Genomic DNA, 25,748 nt, shown 5'->3' on the forward strand with positions numbered 1-25,748 from the left:
ATAAGAGTAGTGTAATCCATTTCTATATATCAATCCAGTCAAACACAACGCACCCACTTGATGCAAAATATGTAAATTTTAATCTTTTCTACTAGTTTAGATTTTTTGTAAGACCTTTTTGTTTTCTCCAAGAATTAATTTATTTTGATTTAAATTGACATTAATGAATTTTATTTAATGTATTCAAGTTGTTCAAACTATCAAGTTGTTCAATGGGAAAGTTTAGCCTAAGGAGAGGAAACTTTGAGGAGGAGCACTATAACTTGTATTTGTAAGTTAATTTGAATTTATTTATTTCTGAAGTCTAGTTTATTCATAAAATTTTAATGTTTGCATAAGATTCAAAGTGTGATTTTAAATCATAGTAATTTAGTGTTAATTTGAATTTATTTATTTCTAAAGTCACGTTTATTTATAAAAATTTAATGGTTGTGTAAGACTGAAAGTATGCTTTAAAATCATAGTAAATAATCTAATAAGATAAAGATAATTATTCAATAATTTAAATCATAATTTTATTTAATTAATTAATTAATCAAAACAATTAGTCTCTCTCGCCTATACCAAAGGCTCGAATTATACAAGATTCATAAAAATTTAATGGTTGCTTAAGATTGAAATATGCTTTAAAATCGTAGTAAATAATATAATAAAATAAAATTGATTATTCAATAATTTAAATCATAATTTTAATTTATTTTATTATTAGTATTTAATTAATTAAAATAATTAGTCTCTTACGTGGAATTTTTTTTTTCCTCCTGATGTCAGTAGAGAATTTTCTTGCCTTGAGAAAAATAGAAAGAGAAGTGATCTCCTCACAAACCGGGAAATTAAATGCATAGTACAAAAATAACTTTCTATGATATAAAAAACCTATTTGATATTTTTAAAGTAATATAGCAAAGATTAGAACGAATTCTCATGAGCTCCATAGTGAAACAGCTCGTTGGGCAGTTCCTAAAACGCCATGGATGGAAAGGATTTTCCATATATGTGAGAATAGGAACATCGAGGATGAAAACCACTTCCTCTTAGAGTGCCCCGCATACAACCACATTAGATCTCAGTTTCACAATCTTTGTTACAATACTGACCTTCCTAGCCTTTTACAATGTCAAAATTATAGTGAGCTCGGGAGGCTTCTCTCCAAGCTTTTTGAGCATAGGAATAAAATCTTAAATCAAAATAAATAATTTGTTTCTTTAGGTCCGATAGACCAATGTTTGGTCTCAGCGGACGTTAACCACCACCATCATCATCATCATCATAAAGTATAGACATATATTTGATGTATTAAGGGGGTTTTTTGCAGTGCATTATATTGGATATCATTTTTGGAGTTCGACTGTGTTAAGTAAGTCGTTCACGTATGACCATGTCCATGAGAAGTAGTCGTAACTCACTAATTTTTCATGATTTTTATATACTCCCCTTAGCACTCATTGCATCGAATGATGCTCACAAGAGTGAAGAAGTGGGATTGAAACTAGTAAAATGAATCACATAGCGTCAATCATCACATATGCATATGGATATTTGATTTAAAATATTGTAATGCGAAAAAATATGCATTTATGTTTAAGATATAATATCTCATCATACTTTTTTCAAACAACTTACCTGTCATTTATGTTCTCTTGAATGGGCTATAGTTGCAACAAGGTTCATTCAAAAGTGTTCTTGCGAATAGGCTTTACAACCATCATGTGTGCATCCCATCTGTATTTTGTCGATGAGGGCACCCTAAAAAGCATTACACGAAAAATGGACTAGGAAAGAGGGAATGACAAATATTGATGGATGTAATGAATGTAAATATTTTCAAACCAATCAATCTCCTTTGCTTGAGAGATTTTGTGGAGTTTGATTTGCTTAGCTATACAGTCTGACCGCTCACCTATAAATAATTGTGTCCTAAGTTCGTTTAGAGTAAGAGTGAGTTGCGGTTCTTGTCTACTTCTCTAAGCTTGTTTAGAGTAAGAGTGAGTTGCGGTTCTTGTCTACTTCTCTAAGCACCCAAAAGAGAAGTTCCTACAGAAAAGTAAGCATCCATTAAATTGTGCAATTTTCATGCCATCTTAGGATTCAAATTCTGCAAAAGCAACCTTTGGGCTCCTCCGCACCGAGCAAAGAGCATAAAAACATTATTGAATCTAGATCCATACACAAATCTTGGCCCTCTTTAGAAATGTAATTTATTCTTAAAAATAAAGATATTTCTTCACACACCTATTCTTGCTTACCCTTCCACACGCATCACAACACTTCCAAATGACATGGAATTTGACGAAAATAATCAACCAACTATTTTATTCAGTGGATAACTCACAGCCCAACCTTGTTCTCATGTTAAACGATTCCAGAGAAATCAATCTCTTCCTTATCGTTGTCAACATCTCTCCAATAGCTATTGATTCCTTGAGGGCATCTGCAATTGACACGTTCTCAACCACACACAAATCTTCTCATAGATCTAACTAATATCAACCACTATTATCTCACACACTTGAATAATCTGAACATTCAATAATAAACCAAGATTGATGAACACAGAGCACACACTCTTGAACAACCCATATTTGGATCATTACTTTTTGGAACTTGGCCTTCTATCTCTAATATCAATTTAAACAAATGAATCACAAAGAATTGATAAAAAAGAAACATATAATAATTTGATCCTAGGCTTGCTCATCCAAATACATGAAATTGTCCTATTATATAATGAAGGGATGAACTAACTCGGTAGACCTAACAACCTAGATGATAAGGACTATGACTTAGCTATAACTTGCACACATTGGAAAACAATGACTTCTAGAACAATACCTTGTGACTCACATAGATCTAGAACATTTCTCCATTATCTCCAAGTTATGGATGCTTTTCGCAACAATGAACAAAAAATATACTTTGGAGATGAAATTTGTAAATTACATGTATATATAGACATAGAACTCTTAGACATGGTTAAAGTTTTGGAGTAAACCTAGGATTCACTTGATTGGATCATAATGTTGGTGGGCTTGGCTACTTTTAAGTCAAGGCATGGATGACTTTAAACCAAAAGATACTAAACAAAAATGGATTGCTTGGGTATCCTTATATCGATCAATCCACATAAGTTCAGGAGATTTCTTGTCCCAGAAATAAAAAAGTTGCATACACCACTCTAACTTATTGTAAATTCAAATTGTAGAATATCTACTATCCAAATTACTAATACCTTAGTTTCAATACCTTATAAAGTAGACATTCACTGATTTAGTGATGATATCCACGCAACCTCAATTTATCCCATCGTACATTTTTCAAACAACTTACCTGTCATCTATGTTCTCTTGAATGGGCTATAGTTGCAGCAAGCTTCGTTCAAAAGTGTTCTTGCGAACGAGATTTACAACCATCATGTGTGCATCCCATCTATATTTTTCCGGTGAGGGCACCATAAAAAACATTACGCGAAAAATGGACTAGGAAAGAGGTAATGACAACTATTGATGGATGTATTGAATGTCAATATTTTCAGACCAATCAATCTCCTTTGCTTGAGAGATTTTGTGGAGTTTGATTTGCTTAGATATACAGTCTGACCGCTCACCTATAAATAATTGTGTCCTAAGTTCATTTAGAGTAAGAGTGAGTTGCGGTTCTTGTCTACTTTTCTAAGCTCGTTTAGAGTAAGTGTGAGTTGTGTTTCTTGTCTACTTCTCTAAGTGCCCAAAAGAGAAGTGCCTATGAGCTTCTTGTGTTGAGAGATTACTAGTACTCGTTGCCTACAATCTAAAAGACAAATTTCAAGTTTTTTGCATTGACAGTGCCAATATTAGTTAAACTTGACATTCTATAATGAAAATGGGTCACATTCATGATGACTCCTCGTTTCTACTCTCAAGTAGAAATACAAGGTGACATGATGCAAGTTTCAATAAAATCCACTTGCAAGGAGGGAAGAAAGGTTTCATATCCCTTGAGTTTTGAGGACGATGGGCGCATCGAACGCCAAGGTATAATTTTATTCAACTTAGTTTAATTAAGTCTATAATTCATTGTAAATACTATTTGTGGCCCATTATGTTTCTCAAGCCTCACTGGGTAGAATGAATTTGCAATTGTATACTTGATTTTTTGATTCGAAAGAGAAAGCTTTAATGGCGGATTTTGGTAGGACACCTATTGACACGTTTCCTTGAGTTCATATTTTGAGTATGGATGTAATTTCCTTAATAAAAATAAACTTTGCTTTTCTACATTGGTTAGGGTGTTAGTTGTTTGCAAGGTTGCAAATTTTGAAGAATATTTTGAAATTTGATAGACTGAACCCAACTCAGTGATTGGATTCAGAGTGCTCGCATTGGCATGAGCAACAACTCGGCTAGGATGGATTGCTAGACCTGTAGCCATGCTTTCTTTTTCCTTTGTCACATACTATACATCTTTCTTACTTTCATACTGTTATAGGTCTCACAGAGGCTTCACTAGGGGAGAAAATACAATACCACATGCATTCATATTGGGGGATATATATTGAGGAAAAATGACATAATATATTGAGCATATAATAGGGAGTATAGGGTTTTTATAATGATAGGTATAAAAAATGGAGCTCAAAGTCAATGAAAAAATATAAAGGGGTATAAAAGATGTTAATGAAAAATGGATACCTAGAATATCTAGTGAAAATAGGGGTTTTTTAAATTGGGAAGGTGTATTGGGCTCGCATTGGTAAGGGGTTAAATAAATCAATTTTTAGAGGTATTTTCCAACATGTAGTCAAATTAAGGGTATTGTTTAGTATGCCACAAATGCATGTGATATGTCAGAGGCTCATTGAGTGAAGCCTATGTGATAGGTATCCAGGCATAGTTAAATGAAAACAAAATATTCATGCGGTGAGAGCTAATCTAGGTATGGTTCCTGCATGTAAATAAATGTTTGAAACTTTGGTGCTCAATATAACTCTTTAGAAACTTGAAAATTTTGATTTGCTGCCACAACTTTTTTTCAGATGGCTTTCAGGTGTGGATATGTGGTTTCACACAATACATGAATATGTTCGAAACTGTGATTGGTTATACAATAGTTTCATCCATCAACATGATGTGAGATAATTTGAGTCTAGGTGGATAATTAATAGTTGTTCCTAATGATTTGGAATTTGGGCACCAATTATCTTATTTTGGACTAGATTGTATTGTTGAATGTTAGAAATAGTAATTACTCCCGCATGTAGATCTAGAAAGATCTAAGTCAAGTGATGTATGAAGAGTTGATTTAAGTTGAGTGGAGTCAAGTTTTCATAAGTAGTTAGCGAGAGAAAAGTCAAGTCTTGTTAGAGTTTGCATGATTGCATATTTAGTAAGTTTGGTGTTTATATACCCATGGTTGGGTCATTGTAATGAGTGAAAGCCAAGAACATCAGCTCGAGGGGATGTATGTGAGAAACATTAATTAATAGAAGACTTTTATGTATAGAAACAATTTGTGCATGCTTGTTTCCATTGTGTTTGTTTGTTTATATTTATCTCTAACCAACAAATGGTATCAAAACTCAGGCCAAGTTTCAAAATCCGAAGATCAAAAAACAAAGTGAGTAACCTACAAAGATGACAGTATATTATTAAGAGAAAAAAGAGCCAAAAAGAGTAGTAATGCACCCTATAAATTACTACTCTCTCATTATAATGCAAGAGAGCTATAACAACAATCGTGTTAGCGTTATAACGCAGGAGAGCCATAGAAGAAGTCACATTCTATGTCCGATCAAAGCATTAACGCGACCTCCCTGTATCAAGAGGTGTGTTATCGTAACCATTCAACAAAAAGGCGAAGAAGCATTAACCATGAGCAAGTTTGAAGGTTAAGAAATATTTGAAGATGATTTTTTTTATTAAAAGTGAAGAAATATCGTTAAGAGATATTCAAAAAGTTTTCTTTATTAAAGGACAAGAGATATGGTTGAGAAACATTTCTAAAGTTTTTTTTAGATATTAAAGTTTGGGAGATATATTTTTTTTAAAGTCACGTGAGCGAGCTAATTTATTGGATTTGAAAGGTTTTTTTTAGAGTTTTATAAAGAGATTTTTTAAAGTTTGCATAAGACAAAAAAGGTTTATTAAAAGGGTAAGCCCTATAAAATTTTATAAAGGTTTAGAGCGTGTAAAAATCTTTCGACAAAAAATTATTCCAAAGGGATTTTTTTTTATAGGTTGATAGATATTAAAGGTGTTTTAAAGTGTTCTTGGTATATTGTAAAGGTGATCTATAATATATATTTTTGGGAGAGTTTATAAAGTGATGGTTGAAAGAGAATAAAAAAAAGGCTTTATTTGAATGAGAGTTTAGGGTTTTGAAAAGGTGTCTTTAAAATATTTTTGTTTTGTCAATTATGATAATGTTTTGGGTTCACAAAAATCTTTGTGTATGATAAGGATACATGAATCTGGTGAAGATTGTACCTTATGGGGGTGCATATTGGAAACCATATTTTTTTCGGGGGTGATAAGGAAAGAAGTCTGAAGCAATAAGGAAAGAAGATAGAAAACAAGAGAAAGACAACAAGGATGGGTCACCAAGTGAGACTAAAGTAGCAAAAAAGAAATCAAAAGGAAAAGTCAAAGTATTTCAAAGAGATCATAGAGGTTCTCGCCACAACTGAGGAATCTAAAACACAAGCAAATGAACCAAAACAAGTCAAGGATGCATGGATCGGGATGGATCTAGTAATACTATCAAAATTTACTGGTAAAAAAATTGATTTTTGGCTTGTCAAAATGTAAACGTTTCTTCGATGTAAAGAGTTGATTATGTAACAATCTAATAACCCATATGATGAATTATCTGATTATTTAGTATTGGATTTTATAAAACAAGCATTAGATAAGAAGTTTTTTGCAAGGTAGCAAAAGATACATCTTCCTAGGAAGCATGGAAGATCTTGGAAGTATAATTTGGTACAAAGGAAAGTGACATGCAACAACAAGTTGTGTCATAATCTATTAAAGAATTAATAGAGAATTCAACTACAAGGCATAGAGTAAATGAACAAGACTTTGGGAAGACAATAGAGCATGGAGAATCCCACTCAAAGGTGGATGATGGTCGTGAAGATTGTAAAATTGAAACCCATTATGAAGACATGCATATGGATGAAGAAGACGCAGTAAAGATTGCAGAGAGAGAAGTTGAATCCTCTGTGTGTGAAGCAAATCTAGAGCATATAGATTCTCAAAAACTCCACTATAACATGGATGGTGAAGATGATGGTGAATCCCACTGGGATGAGACACATGTGGATGATAAATACAAAGTGAGTTGTTAATTGGTGAATCTAGCAATAAACCTTGTTGATGATGGTAAGATTACAGTTGATGATGACTTCTTTGCATAAGAGGTTGAGACATTTAAGTTTTAGAATAACAAAGAGAGTTTTTCATATGAAGTAATGGTTTGCAAAGCTAAGAGTGCATCTCTCATGAATTGAGAAACAACTAATGAATTTGGTGAAGTTGAAATTGTTAATGAGCACATGCATGCTTAGATATCCTACCATAGAGTGGATGAAAATTATGTTAATGACATTTGTGGTCTATTTTTTGAAACATGGACTACTCGTGGCAATATGGAATGTTCCATGTTTGGTGAAGAATTGAAGGTTGAAGCTACCATTGTAACAACAAGTTATGAAGCAAAATTTAGAATTTCTCATGAAGTAATGTGTGTTCCAACAATAATTATCAATTTCAAAGAAGATGAAAATGAAGTGATTCAACAGTTTTTTATGACAATATCCACTGACTACATAATAGTGGAAGATAGTCTCAATGCAGTTGAAGAAGCATAGAAGGAAGAGGAAGAGGATAAAGGCCTCACTACAAAGCATAATGAAGATGTTTTTAACATTGATTTTGAGTGTGCAGGTAAACATGATAGTAGTCCAACTAAAAGAGAAGATGAAGAAAAAGATGTAGGAAAGGAAATGGAAGTTTCTAAAGATGAAGAAGAAATCATTGAAACAATCTTTCGGTGATGGAGCCAAGAAGAGATCAGATTCTACTATCAAGAAATATGGCAGAAAGAAGATCAGGAATATGAAGCACAAGAAGTAGAAGGAAGAACAAATTTTGAAGATGAAGAGTTGTGGAAACAGTCCATGAGTCAACAAATCTTTGAAGAGGAAGATGTAGAAGACAAGATTATCAAAAATATAAGAGAAGTAAAAGAAAAATTGCAGCAATAAAAAGTGAAGAAATATGGAACTTACAACAAGAAAGCGTAGTTTAGAATGAAGCAATTTCGAGGGTATAGAATTTGGAAAAAACAAAAAAGAAAATCCAGCATTATAAAAGTTTTGAGTCATTGTAAGCCTACCTGAGACTTAGACCATCAGTTCAAGTTATGATTAAGTCAATTTTTATTGTAAACCTGGTACACATAGTTGACTCAAGATTAAGTTAGGTTGAGTCATACCATCATAACTAAGGGGGAGGGTTAGAAATAGTAATTACTTCCACGTGTAGATATAGAAATATCCAAGTCAAGTGATGCATGAACAGTTGAGTTAAGTTGAGTGGAGTCGATTTTGCGTGAAGTAGTCAGTCAAAGAAAAGTCAAGTCTAGTTAGAGTTTGCATGATTCCATATTTAGTAAGTTTGGTGTTTATATACTTGTGGTTGGGTCATTATAATGTGTGAAAGAAAATAACATCAACTCGAGTGGATGTGTGTATAAGAGAATCAATATTTATGTTTAATGGAGTAATTGAGCAACAACTCACCTTTTTAACTGTGTATTTTGTGCTTTCCTCCTCTACCTTTCTAACATTGAATGCAAGGCCATTGAGAAGTCAAATTGCTTCAACGCTCATGGAGATGATTACCCATGCAACATCTCCATTAATTTGTACTTGATAGCCTTCAGAGTGGTAGAGATCCTGCTTTCTCATATACCAAACTTTGACTAGATATGGTGGCTCTTTATGGTCATTGTGGTCAAGTAATTCACCTATTCTACCATCAGACATGGCCTCGGTATCGCCAAAGTAGCATGCTTGTCCATCAATTAACTCTACTCCCTATTATGCTTTTCCCCACTCATCTCTTCTCTCAATTTCACTTTTCACAATGCATTTCAAATTTCGTCTAAATTAATATATATCACATATTTCAGAGCTACCTGTAATATGTCTAGATGTTCTTTAGAGGTGGGACACTTTAGAGGGAGTCTCACGAAAGCCACTATTGGTATAGTAACTAAAGCTAAGAATAATATGGAATACATTCCAAGCTCTCAAGAACATTCCATTTTCTTACTCCTATTCCCTCATTCTCATAAAAATTTAGGTATTGTCACTACAACAAAACCAGCGATTAGCGTCCCTTTTTACTTCTTTTTTTGCATCTAGAGCCCATTTTTGGTGCTATTTGCATCCATTTATCAAATATGGTGCAAAACTTGACACAAAATTTGCATCAAGTTTTGCACCAAATCTTACACCAAGTTTAGCACCAAGTATTGCAATAGGTTTTGCACCACGTTTTGCACCAAATTTTATGCCAAGTTTTGTGTCATCCTTTACACCAGGTTTTGTTCCAGGTTTTGCATCAAGTTTGGCACCTAATTTTGTTTGACATACTTTTGCATCCTCATTTGCATCCACTTTTTGCACCTACACTTGCATCAACTTTTGCATCGACTTTTGCATCCTTTTTTGCATCCTTTTTTAAATCATTTTTTGCATCCATTTTTTCATCCATTTGTGCATCCCTTTTGCGCCAAGTTTTACATCGAGTTTTGTGTCTAGTTTTGCATAAAATTTTGCATCTACTTTTGTTGCATCCACTTTTCCCTCTTGTTTGGCATCCATATTTACATCCTCTTTTGCATCTATTATTGTACCCACTATTGCATCTAATATTTTTGAGCCACAATTAGCGCCTAGTTTGGCACCTCCTTTTGCACCCACTTTTGATTATAATTTTGCATCCACGTTTGCATCCTCATTTGCGTCTAGGTTTTCATCAACTACTACATCTATTTTTGCATCCCTTTTTGTATCCAATTTTGGACCGGGATTTGCATCGGGTTTTGTGTCTCGTTTTGCATCTACTTTTGCATCGACTTCTATTGCATCCACTTTTGCACACAATTTTTCATCCACTGTTGCACCCATTTTAAATTCCACTTTTTGCATCCCTTTTTACATCTTCATTTGCATCATACTTTGATTCTTTTTTTGCATCTATCATTACATCCACTTTTGTTATGCCACAATTTGCACCATGTTTTGCACTCACTGTTGTATCCATGTTTGCTTCCAATTTTGCATCCATGTTCACATCCTCTTTTGCATCAAATATCGCATCTATTTTTGCATCCACTTTTATGTCAGGTTTATGCATTGGGTTTTGCATCTCGTTTTGTATCTACTTTTGCATCTACTTACATTATATCCATTTTTTGCATCCAATTTTGTTTTGCCTGTTGCATCAATGTTTGCTTCCACTTTTACATCCATTTTTGCATCTTATTTTGCATATTTTTTGTCTATTGTTACATCCACTTTTGTTGCACCATATCTTACGCCTACCATTGCAACCACATTTGCTTCCACGTTTGCATCCACTTTTGTTTCATCCATTTTTGCATATACTTTTGTTTCCGTTGTTGCATCCACATTTGTTTCACCACAATTTGTGCCAAGTTTTACACCTACCATTGGACCCATGTTTACTTCCACTTTTGCCTTCATGGTTGCATCCAAGTTTGCATTGACAACTGCATCTACTTTTGCATCCACTTTTGTGTCAGGTTTTTCATGTTGTTGTGCATCTACTTATGTTGTATCCACTTTTCATCCAATTTTACTTCTATTGTTGCCCCCATTTCTATGTTCGCTTTTGCATCCCTTTTCCAACACTCATCATATTTTCTGCATTGATGATATTCCTTATGGCATTGACAATTATGAACAATTGATGACAATGTCAATAATATTGACAATGATGAAAATGAAGATGATGGCGATGACATGAATTGTGATTATGATGATAAAGACGATAGTGGTTACAATGACAATGATGATGATGGCAATGATTATGATGATGACGATGCTAATGACGTTGGCGAATCTTCCCAATTTTAGATGTTGTCATTGTCATAATCATAAGCATTATCTTTGGTGTCATGATCATCATTTTCATCTAGGTCATCATCAAAAACAATAATGGCATGAATGATGATGATGCATGATTACAACAATGTCGATAAAAATTACATTAATGATGATGATGGGGATGATAAAAATGACAATGACGATGATAATGGTGGTGATGATGATCATCATCGATCATCTGTCAAAAATAGAGTTATTATTTCTCTTACGTATATCAATGTGTCCTAAACAACCCTTTTCTAGCACTGATCACATTTTTTGGGTTGATGATATTTCTTACAACATCTACAATTATGAACAATTGCAAACAATGTCCATAATGATGATGATGATGGCATGAATGGTGATTATGATGATAATGTAATGATGGCAATAACAATGACAAGGATGATGGTGATGATGATGACAATGATTATGATAATGAGAATGACCTTACAATCTTATGGATTCGTGAACAATTACTAGTTTCAATACCATCTTCTGGATACGTATTACTATCATTCTTCATGCATTACATTTCCATCGACATCTCTACTCTGAGTAGTGGATGGCATGTCATCAATGTATGCTAATTTCATCAATTCCTCAAACTTTTCACGTGGTAGTGCTCTCTTCAATGCTTCTCTTCTTCTCCTAGTATGGTTTAAAGGATGAATTGGATCATCTCATTGAATTCTTAATGGTCTAGTTGGATCTTGATCATTAATAGGTGTATCATCAACATCGTTTACCTATAATTAAATGAAACCATTATTTAATGTTAGATAGCAATTATTGTATAGAACATGGATCCATTTCAAAGATATACGCAATAAATTACTCAACAAAACAACATTATACATGTATACAATAAATTAAAAATATTATTTTTGAACACATTATTTTAAAAACAAGCCACATTGATTTCATATTCTTAGATTTTCTACCTTAGGAACATCCAAAAACAACAATTGTCTCAAATTATTCATCTATGCATGTAGTATCATCATGACCAACCTCTTGTTCATTGTGTTGATTTTCTATTTCATTTACAAACTTCATTGTCATATCCTCTTCCACCCATTTCTTTTTGCGTGATTTAATTGTACGGCGTAGGCCACGTCCATATGCAGGTATTTGTATTGGTCTATCAAAATGATTAAACTCCTCATTTGTTCTGATTCCATTGCCAACCTAAAATAATTGATACATGCATTATTTTTTCCAAGGTTAGAGATTAGACTATATGATGTACTTATATCGTCCATTAATTTATAACTGAACTTATTTATAACACCCACAAAGTATAACAATTGTATCAAAGTATTCATTCCATGTATTATCATCATGACTAACCTCTTGTTCATTCCCAACTTTGGTTGAAGATTAAGATGTCATCTAAATACACCATCACAAATGCATTGGTGAAGGGTCACAAGATGTCATCCATCAACTTCATGAAGGTTGCAGTAACATTCGTCAACTTGAAAGGCATGACCAACCATTCGAAAAGTCCCTCCTTGGATTTGAAGGCAGTCTTCCACACATCAGAATTAACCAAACTTCAAGTTAATATTGCTGGAATATTTGGCCCCCTTGAGCTGGTCCAGAAGGTCATCAATCTATGGGATTGGGTACCTATTATAGACAATGATTTTGTTTGGCACCCGATAGTCAATATAGAGTCTCCAGGTCCCATCCTTCTTATGTACCAATACAATCAGACTCCCACAGGGTGATGAGCTTTTTCTAATGTGCCCTTTTTGCAACAACTCATGAATTTGCCTCTTGATCTCATTCTTCTCCAGAACACAACGTCGATATATTGATCCATTGGGAATGACGCGCTTGGGGTCAGATCGATGGAGTGCTTGACCTGACAATGGAGAGGTACCCCCGCAGGTGAGGTGAAAACGTCCTTGTACTCCTCCATGACCTTGTCCATCTGCTACTACTGTGCGGAGGAGCCATGTTTGGAATTTGTGGCCACAATCTTCTTCTTGTCCTGAGGGTGAATCATAAGGAAAACAAATTTCCTAGTCTGTGAAATGATCTTACTACATTTCTTTGCAGAGATCAAATAGATGGTGGTAGGCGGGGCTACTCGAGCTAAAGGAGTTGGAGACTTTTGGCTAGTCTAGAGAATATCACAAAACAACTCCTAAACTTCAATGCACTCACTTTCCAACACATACTAAGAAAGGGCAACAAGTTGGTAAACATGCTTGCCAATGAAGGGCTCAACTTCACTTTAGAGGTCATGGAATCTCTATGGGAACAAATTTTTGTTGCTCAATGGAAGCATGAATGTCAGGACATTGTTGAACAAGACAAAGTTCCCTAAGGTGGGTGCACAACATTAATTTTCCTGATTGACCATGATCTGTAGTAATCATATGAGAGGGAGGCAAGATGCCCACACCTAGCGACCTGCATGGCATATCTGCCACCACCATCACAATTCTCAGTAGAGGATGATATTTATGGTATTAGAGGCATTTGTACGAAAGGAGGTGGGCTACTATCATTTCGTAGATCTCACACTCTTCGAATCGAGCACACATTCATGGTTTTGTGTAGGTGAGTACACCACTGTCATTTAAAGAAGCAAAGCATATCATGTTGGATCATTAAGAGAAAAATACAGCCAATTCTCGAAGCCTTTAAAATAGGGCATATGGTCATGGGGTCCTGCAACACTATCAATGACTCTAGCTTGCAAGCGCCATGTAATCCCCGACGTTTGCACTTGCAATCAACCCCTTAGGATCTCCACTTTCGGTTATCATCCATGCCTCTCCTTTACAAGGATCTCTATCAATCAAGTTTGGTCTTCTCCTTTACTCCCCTTGCAACTCACTTCAAGATTGGTTCTTTTCCACAACCTCTCTTCTTGCTCCGATTTGGAATTTCGGATCTTGTCTCTCTGTCCCCATGCTTGGCTTTATTTTTGTTGCAGGTTTCCTCACCTGAGCCTCCTCACAATTTTAACCCCCCCCCCCCCACTTTCAGTTAGAAAGGTTAACCTCTATCTAGTTTATTTTTACCCACCATCGACTTGTTCCTCCTTTCAATCGACTTTCTGCCGCCCTTACCTCTCACTCAGTCATGGTTCGATGTTGCACCACCATCTCCACAGAGGCAGAACATAGGGGCAGATCGAGTCAACTCCTACTCCTCCCTCCCTGCATGCCTCCCATGCTCAGGATTCCACCGGAGCCATCGTGGACCATTATCAACGTCTCGTTCTTGAGGTCATGTAGTGAGCTATCACTTACATCAAAGGGCAAGTTCGCTAGGCTAGAAGATACGTGCCAAATCATCACGTGGAGCGAGAAACACAAGATTATATTCATGATAACAGAAACTCCACCAGGGCGAGGGCCTCTGCTTAAGAATATTAACCTGTAATGGCATACTGAGACACTCATGGGCCAGGTACTTACTGACAGGGTTGACACCTAACAAGAGCTCCTTATTTGATGTTAGAACTCCTGGACAGAATGAACAACATGGAGAACATGCTGAATGACATGGATGACAACCTCAACCAAATTCTATCTACTACCCAGCCTCCATCAACCACAGGAGATGACTCTCACCCTCGAGCTCATACTTAACACCCTGTAGAATGACAACTCAAGTGCAACTCTAGGAAAAATGATAACTCTCTCTATACCGTCTCTATTCTTCTACTTGTTTCAGAATGTATTTTGGTCCCTTAGTTTATGTAATTTTGTCTATGTATATCCTTGTTTTTGGTTTAAATTCCCAGACTCTCAGGTCAGAAAGAATGCGAGCAATATGAAAATTTTGTTTATGTGCTATTGCTTTGACCTCCCTAACGATAGACCAAACCAATCCATCTATGTTATAATCACGTTTTTTCTCGCAGTAATATAATCTAAATCCTCTAATCTTACAAAAATATGTCATTATTAGCTCAAGGCTGAACTCTTATGGGATTAATACCCTTACTTACCGGATTTTATTTTAAAATACTCGTTTATCTAACTTACTTGCTACATTAACCCAACTACCTTGTTATTTACTGCGCTAAGCGCATAAAATAACTCCATTCTTTCAAACAATTCTATCTCTTTATTTATCCTGTAAACTATTTATAACAACATTCTTTAACCCTACCTTATACCTTTATAAAAAGATTTAATTATCATTATAAATCTCCATCAACAATTATATTTTTATAATATCTTTCCTCAATGATCTTATTACCTTGAAATAAAAATTAAAAACTATCCTAATCCCTAAATATAAACCTTTCCCTTTCCCTAGAATGGAAAATGGTCCTTCGCACTCTTATAACCCCTAAAAACATATTCTTTTAAAATATATAGCTATCTCAATTATCACTCCCTTTTAAAAAACACCCTAACATCATATTCACCACTTTTAAAGATTCTCTGCAAAGATTCACCACTTTCGAGGATTCCTTGGGATTGGACTATTCGACATACATAACAAACAACTAAAATGGTCCAATATCAATCAAAATATCCACAATATGACATATTCCATAAATAACTAACACCCCTGAAAAAAAAAAACACTTTCCTTTTAAACACTCCGAGATTTGCAATGTTTAAATACATTGTAAACTACTCTAACCCCTAACCAGAGTTTGATAAAAATCTCCTAATATTATTAAATTTATTTAAAAAAATAAAATAAAAAATATCGCTATTTTATAATAACTTAATTAACATTTGACCAACTGAAAATTTCGATCACATGATGTTCCATTCCCGAACCTCGTCCCCCCAAAAGAGGGATTTCTATCACGAGCTGTCTGATTGTCAATAACTAAGAATTTCGCAATAAAATAGATTAAACCAAAGCCCTGCATAGTACCGTGAGGCTTTAAAATCCCTTTTAACAAAGTCGTATCCACACATCTCCATTGATTCGGCCTTTAAGCTCTGGAATCTCCCCCTTCTTCTTCATCTGCCTTCAGCTTGCATTCTTTCAGTGTTACCAGCGGCAAAAATGAGTTCTGCAATGCGATGATTGGTGGGATCTGCACTGAAGAATGCATCATCTTCTTCTTTCAAAACTAATGTTATGCCGAGAAGGTTTTATTCGAGTGGTGGAAGTCCGCCACGCAAGGTTGTTGTGTTGGGAGCTGCTGGGGGTATCGGGCAGCCATTGGCTCTTCTGATGAAACTCAATCCTCTGGTGTCAAAGTTGGCGCTCTATGATATCGCTGGCACTCCAGGTGTGGCTGCAGATGTCGGCCACATCAACAGCCGTGCTGAGGTGGGTTCCTCTTTTCCTACCGCGTTTTTTTCGTTCTCTGTATGCTGGATCTGTTCTCTCTGCGAACGATAGAGATGTTTTGATTTTAGTTTCAAGGGATCTCCATTGGGATCGATCGTACGACGACCCACTTAGTAGGATCTACTTTTCGTTAGTGTTTTACCGGTTATTAGTTCTTTGATTTTACGTTTCCGATATTGTCCATGGTCAGATAATTTATTTATTTTGGTAAGCGCCTATTTTTTTAAAGGAACCAGGCCTTATACCAGGCTTAGACTCCACTGCTATAACCTGTCAAGGTCTCTGGGATTCTTCGAATGTGGAATTTATTCTTTTGGCCACATTTTTGCAGGAAATATGCCTTCCGGGGCTTTTGAACGTGGGTTTGAGCCCTGAAAGCGCAATGATTTAATTTCTTAAACACAACCCAATTCATGTTAATGGTCAACTCAATTCACTTTCATGGTCAGTTTGTAAATGTGTTTGTGCATATTTTGATTGATGAAAAAAAGCACCTAGATATTTATTTCGTGGAAATCCATGGCTGCATCATGTGCACCTACTCGATTAGGGTTTTTAATTTTATGGATCTAGGTGACATTTGGCCCAACAATCCATTGAAGCAACGCCCATCGCATTGTCATTCTAAAACGATTGTAATGTACACCGTGAATATTGGATTTGACTATACCTGACATTCTTTGGGCCATTTCAAAAGAGGCAGATATTGAGGGCTACATTATTATTATTTTTGATTGTTTTCTTGTTGGCAAATGTCTTTCTGTTAACATAGTGGGTTTTTCCCTCATTGTAGATGCTACAAACATAGAATCTCTATTCCACCAATTTCATGCAGGATTTGCTCCTGATCTTGTCTGTTGAATCTCAATATGGTAGTTAACTCCGATGGTGAGATAATGCCGCAACATACTTCTAAGAGGGCACTGAAAGTGCTATGATTTAACTACTTGACTACAATCTGCCTGACATTTATGGCTAGATTGAAATTTGGGCTGTGCTTATTATTATTATTAGCAGTAGTAGTATTTGCTATTGATAGGAGAAGGTTGAAATTGAGGTTGGGCTCACTATTATTGTTTTTGTTTGGTCAAGGCCTTTTGACTGGCGTGGGTGAAACACCTTAATTGCATCTATTCATCAAAGTCACGCATGACTTGCAGATGGGCTCATCTGTGCAAACCTCAATAGCACAGGGGTCATCATTAACAGCACCTCTGCATTATCATTGAACTGGTGTTTATCACATTAACCCGACTTCATATTTTGGAATGACATGGGCAGCCGCATTATCATGGGAATATGCCTCCTGGGTTTTGAACCTGGGTCATCCTCATGACAAGCACCCTACAACTTGCCACTAAACCACAGCCCAATGGACGAGGTAGTTCATATTTTTTTGATGAAAAGTGCATCTATATTTTTAGCAGAATCCACGGCTGGATCATATGCCTCTGCTTAATAGGACTTTTTGATCTGATGGATCTAAGTCATACTTGGCCTAATGACTACTTAGAAGTTAGAATAGTCTCATTGCATTGTCAATTTGTTATTTTGTGAGGATTGAATTGATGACCCTCTGCATATTGGATTTGCCTCTATATCCAACCTTTTTGGGGTCGTTTAGATTTGCCTCTTTATCCATGAGTAGATTAAATCAAAATAGTCTTCACAGCGTAAATTAAACTAAGGTTGAATAAACTCCCTAAAGTGGCTTGTGAGATGCTAATTTTTTATCACAGCATCACTTTTATACCTAGATTGGATAAGACTATACCCTGATTGAAATGTCGTATACCTGGATTGGACAAGATTATACCCTGATTGAAACGTGGGTTGGTATAGGTCTTCAATCTCCTATGAGCATAATCATTGCTTTTGGTGCTCTATCTCCTCGGTAAAAGCCAAAAGGTGGATTTTACTATAGAATACAAATAATCCTATTCTTGTTCACTATGAGGAGGACATACCATTGCTTGGGTCATGGAACAAGGATAACAAGTTTTACTTCTTTTGGAAATTTGCGATAATAATTTCTTTTCTTATTTTTTGGTCTACATATTTATCATTTAATTTGGTACTGCCATATTGATTTTATCATGCTTGTGTCACGACCTTGTCAGTAATTCACAGCAGTGTGACCTGGGTGCAAGTTGCAGGATATATGGGAGAGGAACAACTTGGCACGGCATTGGAGAATGCAGATGTTGTGATCATTCCTGCTGGTGTGCCTCGAAAACCTGGCATGACCCGTGATGATCTCTTCAACATCAATGCAGGGATTGTTAAATCTCTTTGCTCTGCAATTGCAAAATACTGCCCAGAGGTAAGTTGTCATGATTTATGATCTTCTTTGAAGTTTTTGTTTTCATGCGATTTTCTTATTGACTATTTCATAGGAATAAGCATGACGTTCATTGTCAGTTGCTTTGTCGAAGGCTTTGTATGTTTGAGATCTATAGAGATGGCAATATATACAAATACATATTTGCAAGAATCTTTAAGCAAGTTGTTGATCTAGATTTACATACTGTTCTTGTATATAATCAATTCTACTGGAGAGGTTAACGAAGCTTGAAGACTTCTTTAAGTCAAACGAATAGGTGATTGACTCATTATTGACTCTTTATTTAGACAAATTGCAGCTAACTTTTGCCCATAAGAAGGAAATACTAATTGAAATGAACTTAAGAGTAATTAGTTGTGTAGTCCAATGCAAGTTTGCAGCCACTGTTAAAGCCATGTTATTCTTGTTTCTCCTCTTGTAGTTAGTAACTTAGCTTTTGGACTTTTGAGAAAATTGGCATATGAATATCAATATAAAAAATATCCTTGGTCTTCTATTTAACTGTGCACAAATCCACTTGATCACGGGGTATCCTCTATAACATTATATATTACATACAATCAGTATGTACTACCATTAGTGTGGCAAGTTAATAGATAAAGAAGTATGTTTCACAATTATTTGTTTTGTTCATGTACTGGTGTGTGTGTACAGTATGTATAGTATATTGTTACATATTATATAGATAGGGATATGGAGAGGGGGGAGAGTGTACTGGATAATGTTTTCCTTCTATCAGGAATGGTATATTTGGATTCAAGAAATCATCTAGAATTGGTTTTTATGGCATTGCTGAGGACTTGATATCCATGGCAGGCAATTGTAAATATGATCAGCAATCCTGTAAATTCTACTGTACCAATAGCTGCTGAGGTTTTTAAGAAGGCATGGACCTATAATGAAAAGAAACTCTTTGGTGTTACTACTCTTCATGTTGTCCGCGCAAAGACGTTCTATGCTTCAAAAGCAGGAGTTCCTGTTGAAGGTATTTAAAATTCTGGCTTGTTATGCTTAGCTACTCTCAAATATTTAGTATTCTGTAAAATATTTTTATTTTTTATAATTTAATCATGAAATATGCATCCTGGGCAAACATGCCAGGCACTTCTCCTCATTTCAAGGATGGTATCATAGGGCTCAAGGCCATCAGAAATATAGTCAGCTCAAGATGTCACTTGAGGGAATTGAACCCGGGTGGGAAGGATAACAGTCTTTGCACACAACCATCTAGGCTAGACCCAATACATGATATGCTGCAGGATCTTACCAACATCATGATTTTTTTAACATTAGATACAATTCTCAGTTTTATGTTTGTTGTTGATGTCATCCTATGCTGTTTGCAGAAGTTGATGTTCCTGTTGTAGGTGGACATGCGGGTGTTACAATTCTTCCACTTTTTTCACATGTATATGACTTTGTTGGATCCTCATCTTGAGTTTGTTCTTTACTCTTGGATATTAGAAGATTAATTTATCAAAGATAAAATGAGATCATAATTACCTACCCTTCAATACAGTTAAAAAGGGAACATACACTTTTTTGTTTTGATAAAATTTTTTAGGCAACACCAAAGCCAAACTCTGTATTGTCTGAGGAGGACATTAAAGCCTTGACAAAGCGCACACAGGATGGAGGAACTGAAGTTGTTGAAGCAAAAGCAGGGAAAGGTTTAGCCACACTGTCTATGGCGTAAGTTTATGTTTTGGTCCTCTATAGTGGCTAATATGCATTCATATCTTTTGAATGTTTTTTTATTCTTATGTGACTGTCTAGAGTGCTGAATTTTCATCTTGATGCAGTAGTTGGAGTCAGATAATCTTATCATGGTGTGTGCTTCATGATTTCATGCTTGGCATGCAACATGATTTCATGCTTGATAAGTACCTAATCTGAGATTCACTGTCAGTGAGAATATGGCATGAAGGAGCTTCTTTCTCTTTATCTGAATCTTGTACTTCATACATTTGCATGTCTCAAATCTTTTGCCTTAAGCTTAGGTACTTATCCTACATGAAATCATGTAGCATGCATGTCTCAAATCTTTTCCCTTAGGCTTTCTCATTTGTGTGAAACTCAGCGGGTGCTTTTAACTTGTGAGGTTTGACCGATGGATTGTTGCCTTTCATTTACCTTAGTTTGATTGAAATGTTCAGAGTTAATCTAGATTCTGCATGCAAAGATCCTTCCCTAAGAAAAGCCATGAGTCTCTTCAAGGATGTTATTCCTTCTTAAACATAAGATATGTCAAATGGATCCCGCAAAAGTTGTGTGCTTGATGATGGGTAAATCAGGGTATGAGATTTACAAATTTGCACTTACATGTATGCCTGTGGTTGCAATTCACAGATAGGCGCATAACATCCATTCATTACCTCATCTTGAGCATTTGAGCATGGTTCATGCAAAAAACATTGCTGGTCAGTTAAATCCATTAGTTGAAAACTTGGAAGTGAAGAGTAGTGTTGTAGTCTTCTCTATGTTGATGAATGCTTTTTGAGACTTCAAAATGTTTAGACATGCAATTCCTTTTTCATCTTGCTCCTGTGTTCTCAAATTTTTTTTTTCTATTGTTTTTTAAGGCCAAATATAAACCATGGGATATATATTTTTACCCTGAAGACCTCCAAATCATTTGGAAAAGGAGGTACTGCAGCAAAAGAGATGGGTTGAATTTGTTGTTTGGATGGACTCTATGGTATGTAATCTTAGTTGGATTTCCAATATACTTTTAAACCATATTTTCATTTTATTTTTTAGTACTATTAGATATTATATCTTACCTCATTTTATGGTTAACATTGTATAACAAAAACATGCGTTGTGTTATGTAATTAATACTAACATGTAATATTGATTTTTTTTGTCAGAATGCTATAGGTAATGATTGCCAAGACGATGATCCAAATTATGTTCAACATATATCAGGAGATGATGAGGATGAGGATGAGGATGATGGTGGTGAAGGAGGAGATGATGATGATAGTTGCGGTGTTGGTGATGATGTGGATCAGAGTAATGAGGATGGTCAAGATGATCATGAGGATGATCTTGGTGGTGGTAGCTAGGCATGCACATGCATTGTTTTTTATGAAGAAATTATTGTGTAGAATGACATTGTTATGTTTAGATGGGTGTTGTGAATTTACCCTATATCAATGAGACATTTTGATTTTGTAATCATACGATGAGTTTGATTTATGTATGTTGTTAATTTATCGTAACGATATTCATGAAATATTTTGATTTGTTAATCATATTTGAATTTTAGTTGTTTTGATTAAAAATAATACTGATTTTATTAGTATTATGTTGCTATTTTATACATGTTTTTAAAATTGTTAATGACACATTGTTATTTTTTTGGATGGATGTTGTCAATTTCTCTTAAATTTCTTTACAAATGATTTTGAATTGTGATATCTGCTTTAATGATATTTAGAAACTATCATATATTTCACTATGAATCTATAAAGGGGGTCATATATGTAAAGAAAAATATACTCTATATAAGAAGTCAAATGCGGATGTAACCATGGATGCAAAATTGAAAGTAAAATTGGATGTTAAACTAGGAATTAATACAAAATGCAAACAATTGACATACAAAGTGTTTTAAATTAGAAGTGAAAAATTGTGCAATAGTTGACACAAAGAAGGGAACAAAACATGGCATACAAAAGGATATCAAATTGGGCAAAAACAAGGACACATAAATGGGCACCAAATTAGATGCAAAAAAAGACAACAACTAGATGTAAAATAAGATGCAAAGTTGAGCGTTAAAAAGAAACAAAAAACGTTACAAATTAATATGCCAAATGATGATGCAAATAATGGTGTAAATTTGGGATGCAAACTTGGGTGCAAAAAAGGAAAAAAAAAAGATGTAAGAAAAGACATAAAACAAGATGCAAAATGGGGCTGAAAAAAGGTGAAACCAAGGATGCCATATTGGATGTAAAAAATGATTCCTAATCACATGCAAATTTAGGCTCGAACTTAGACACAAAATTATATGCAAATGTGGACACAAAATGAGGCAAAAAAAGATGCAAATTTGGATGGTGAAAATGATGTAAAACTAGACACCAAAAAAATGCAAAATTGGATGAAAAAGTTGGTGTAAATAATGGTGCAACATTGGACACAAGTAGACACAAAAAAATGGTGCAAAAAGGGGCATAAAATAGCTTAAAATTGGATGCAAAACTTGGTACAAAAACAAATACAAAAGTAGACGTAAAAAATGGCTCTAAATTGAATGTACCATTAGACACAAAATAAGATGCAAAGGTGGACACAACACATGACTCAACATAAGATGCAAATATAAATGCAAATTTCGATGCTCAAAATGATGTAACATTAGATGCAAGAGATGGTGTTAAAAATGGGGCAAAATTGGATGAAACAAATGACGCAAAATATGGTGCAAAATGAGATGGGAAAAATGGAGACAAATCAAACGTAAATGTGGATGTAAAAAATGGTCCAAAAAAAGATGCAAAAATGGGTACAAAAATGGATGCAAAATTTGGTGCTAAATCAAATTCAACACATGGTGCAAAGATAGGCACCAAAGCTGGTGCAAAAATAGAAGAAAAACTAGTGTAAGACTAGATACAAAACCTGGCGTAAGACTAGATGCAAAAACTGACACAAAATGGATGCATAAAAAGACGTTAAATTGGATTCAAAATACAGTGTAAACTTGATGCAAATGATGGTGCAAAAATGGAAGCAAAGAATGACACAAAATAGGAAGCAAAAGAGAATGAAAAATAGATGCAAAAAATGACACAAAACTAGAAGCAAAACCTGTCATAAAATAAGATGCAAATCTTGGTTCAAAATTTGTCGCAAAAAATGATGCATAGTTTGGTGTAAAAAATGATGCAAAATCTAGCGTGAAAAGGGATGCAAAATAAGGTGCAAAAAAGGACGCTTTAAAAATTGTACAATAGAGCCAGATTTAGCGCCAGGTTGCTCATCACAATTACAAAAAAAATGCACTAAAATCTGGCGCTAAATCTGGCGCAAATCGCTGGTTTTGTTGTAGTGTGTATAGTTATACAATATCACCATATCCCTGTTCCCTAATTTTTTAATACATCAGTGGCTTCATGGTAACAAATGTGAGGAGATAACTCAATTGAAATGAAGCTCAGGGCACAACAAAATTGTTGAGAGCAGAGAATAAGACGATGAAGAAAGCAACATTATTGGGTGTGGCAACAACAACGGTGTTCTACATGCTATGTGGTTTCATGGGCTACACAACTTTTGGTGACAATGCACCAGGAAACCTATCGCGAGGCTTTGGTTTTCACAATCCCTTTCAGTTGATTGACATTGCCAACATTGTAGTTGTCATCCACTTAGTCGGTACATATAAAGTAACTATAACAGTTAATGTTAAAGCTTAGATCCCACGTATCCATTTTCATTCCATTGTAGATTTTGAAAATACTCTAGAATTTGATAAAAATGAGTAACTTCAATTGTTTAAGGTTACTCCCATCCATCAAATTTCAAAATATTCTTAAAATATGTACTTTCTGCAATCCTATCAAAATGTACAATTAATAATCTCAATAATGATTTCAATGTTTTTAGCTATTGAGACTAAAATTGATACTTTTATGCATATAACGGAGTATCTCAATTGCTACTTTTTTGCACATAAATGAGTTTTTCTACATGTTGATGCTATCAGTTATATGATCATGTTACAACTTGTGTTTGTTATGCCAATGCATTAATGAGTGACCAATGTTGATGTATTTTAACGTTTATCTTTTCCTTCTCATATTTATTTCCAACCATTGTTTGCAGTTACTGAAGGGTGCGCCCGCAAAAATTACCCATGCATTCACTTCATTAATAATCAGTACGTTCTGCCGATACCTTTATATGGGCCATATAAGGTGAATCTTTTCAGGTTGCTATGGAGGACAGGTTTTGTGGTGATCACCACATTGATTTCCATGTTGCTTACATTCCTAAACAATGTTCTATGACTTCTAGGCGCATTGTCATTCTGGCCATTGACATTGTACTTTTCGGTGAGCATGTATATATCAAAAAACAAGATTCAGAGTTGGTCTTCTAGGTGGGTTCTTTTGCAAATATTAAGGTGGATTTTGTATGGTTATTTCAATGCTAGTTGCCAATGGATCTAGAGTGGTTATTGCTAAAGCTTTAAAAGCGTACAAGCCCTTCCATACAACATAATGAGTAACGATAAATTATGGGGCAGCCAGTGAGCAGACTTTGTCAATATGTAAAAACATGCATGAAAGATACTACTTTTCTCTCTCCCTTCCATACAACATAATTAGTAACGATAAACTATGCGGCAGCCAGTGAGCATACTTTGTCAATATGTAAAAACATGCATGAAAGATACTACTTTTCTCTCTCATGAATAAAGACAATTGTAAGTCACAATTAGAATTCAGATTATGTAGTTGTGCCACTTTTGTTGTCTTCTTAATTCAAGGATTATCATTTCATTGCTTAAGGTAAAGCGAGGGTAAATATTCATGGTTAAGAATATTGTTACATGTTTTTTAAAATGTATATATGTTTAAATCTTATATTAATCTATTTATAGTTAATAACAATAATAACTTAAAATAAAATTATAATTTAAATAATTTTTTATGGTTTTTTTAATCTGGGTAATGTGACGAGGTAAATATTTTGATGTTTATCGACGTTTACCAACCATTTGATTTATTTAAATGTGTTAGTATTACTCATAATCAAAATGTGCAATGATCAATTAATCATTTAAAAATAATTAGTATCAATAAAGCTAATATTCTTCAACCTATTTTTTAAATAGAAATTCCCATCATTAATTAAGTACTATCCACTCATCTTTCCAAATGGTTTTGGATTTATAAATTATAAGAAAAACACTATATGTTGGAATACCACAAG

At 34.7% G+C, this 25,748-nt stretch overlaps 1 protein-coding gene and 1 pseudogene across 1 annotated transcript; both read left to right on the forward strand.

The window, feature by feature from the left end:
• LOC149192637 (amino acid permease 2-like) overlaps nt 1-25,034 on the forward strand; it is a 63,202-nt pseudogene extending 38,168 nt beyond the window's left edge.
• LOC149192638 (malate dehydrogenase, mitochondrial-like) lies at nt 16,301-21,812 on the forward strand. The gene is made up of 6 exons (XM_089406428.1): nt 16,301-16,432; nt 18,604-18,776; nt 19,614-19,782; nt 20,144-20,205; nt 20,362-20,489; nt 21,668-21,812. Exons 2-6 carry the CDS (start codon nt 18,615-18,617, stop codon nt 21,675-21,677), a joined length of 531 nt encoding a protein of 176 aa, XP_089262554.1. The 5' UTR covers nt 16,301-16,432; nt 18,604-18,614; the 3' UTR covers nt 21,678-21,812.
• Nucleotides 25,035-25,748: the final 714 nt, after the last annotated feature.

This window comes from Pinus tabuliformis, chromosome 2_2 (assembly GCF_031772625.1).
Source record: "Pinus tabuliformis cultivar Carrire ecotype Pingquan chromosome 2_2, CPIR1, whole genome shotgun sequence".
Taxonomy (NCBI): domain Eukaryota; kingdom Viridiplantae; phylum Streptophyta; class Pinopsida; order Pinales; family Pinaceae; genus Pinus; species Pinus tabuliformis.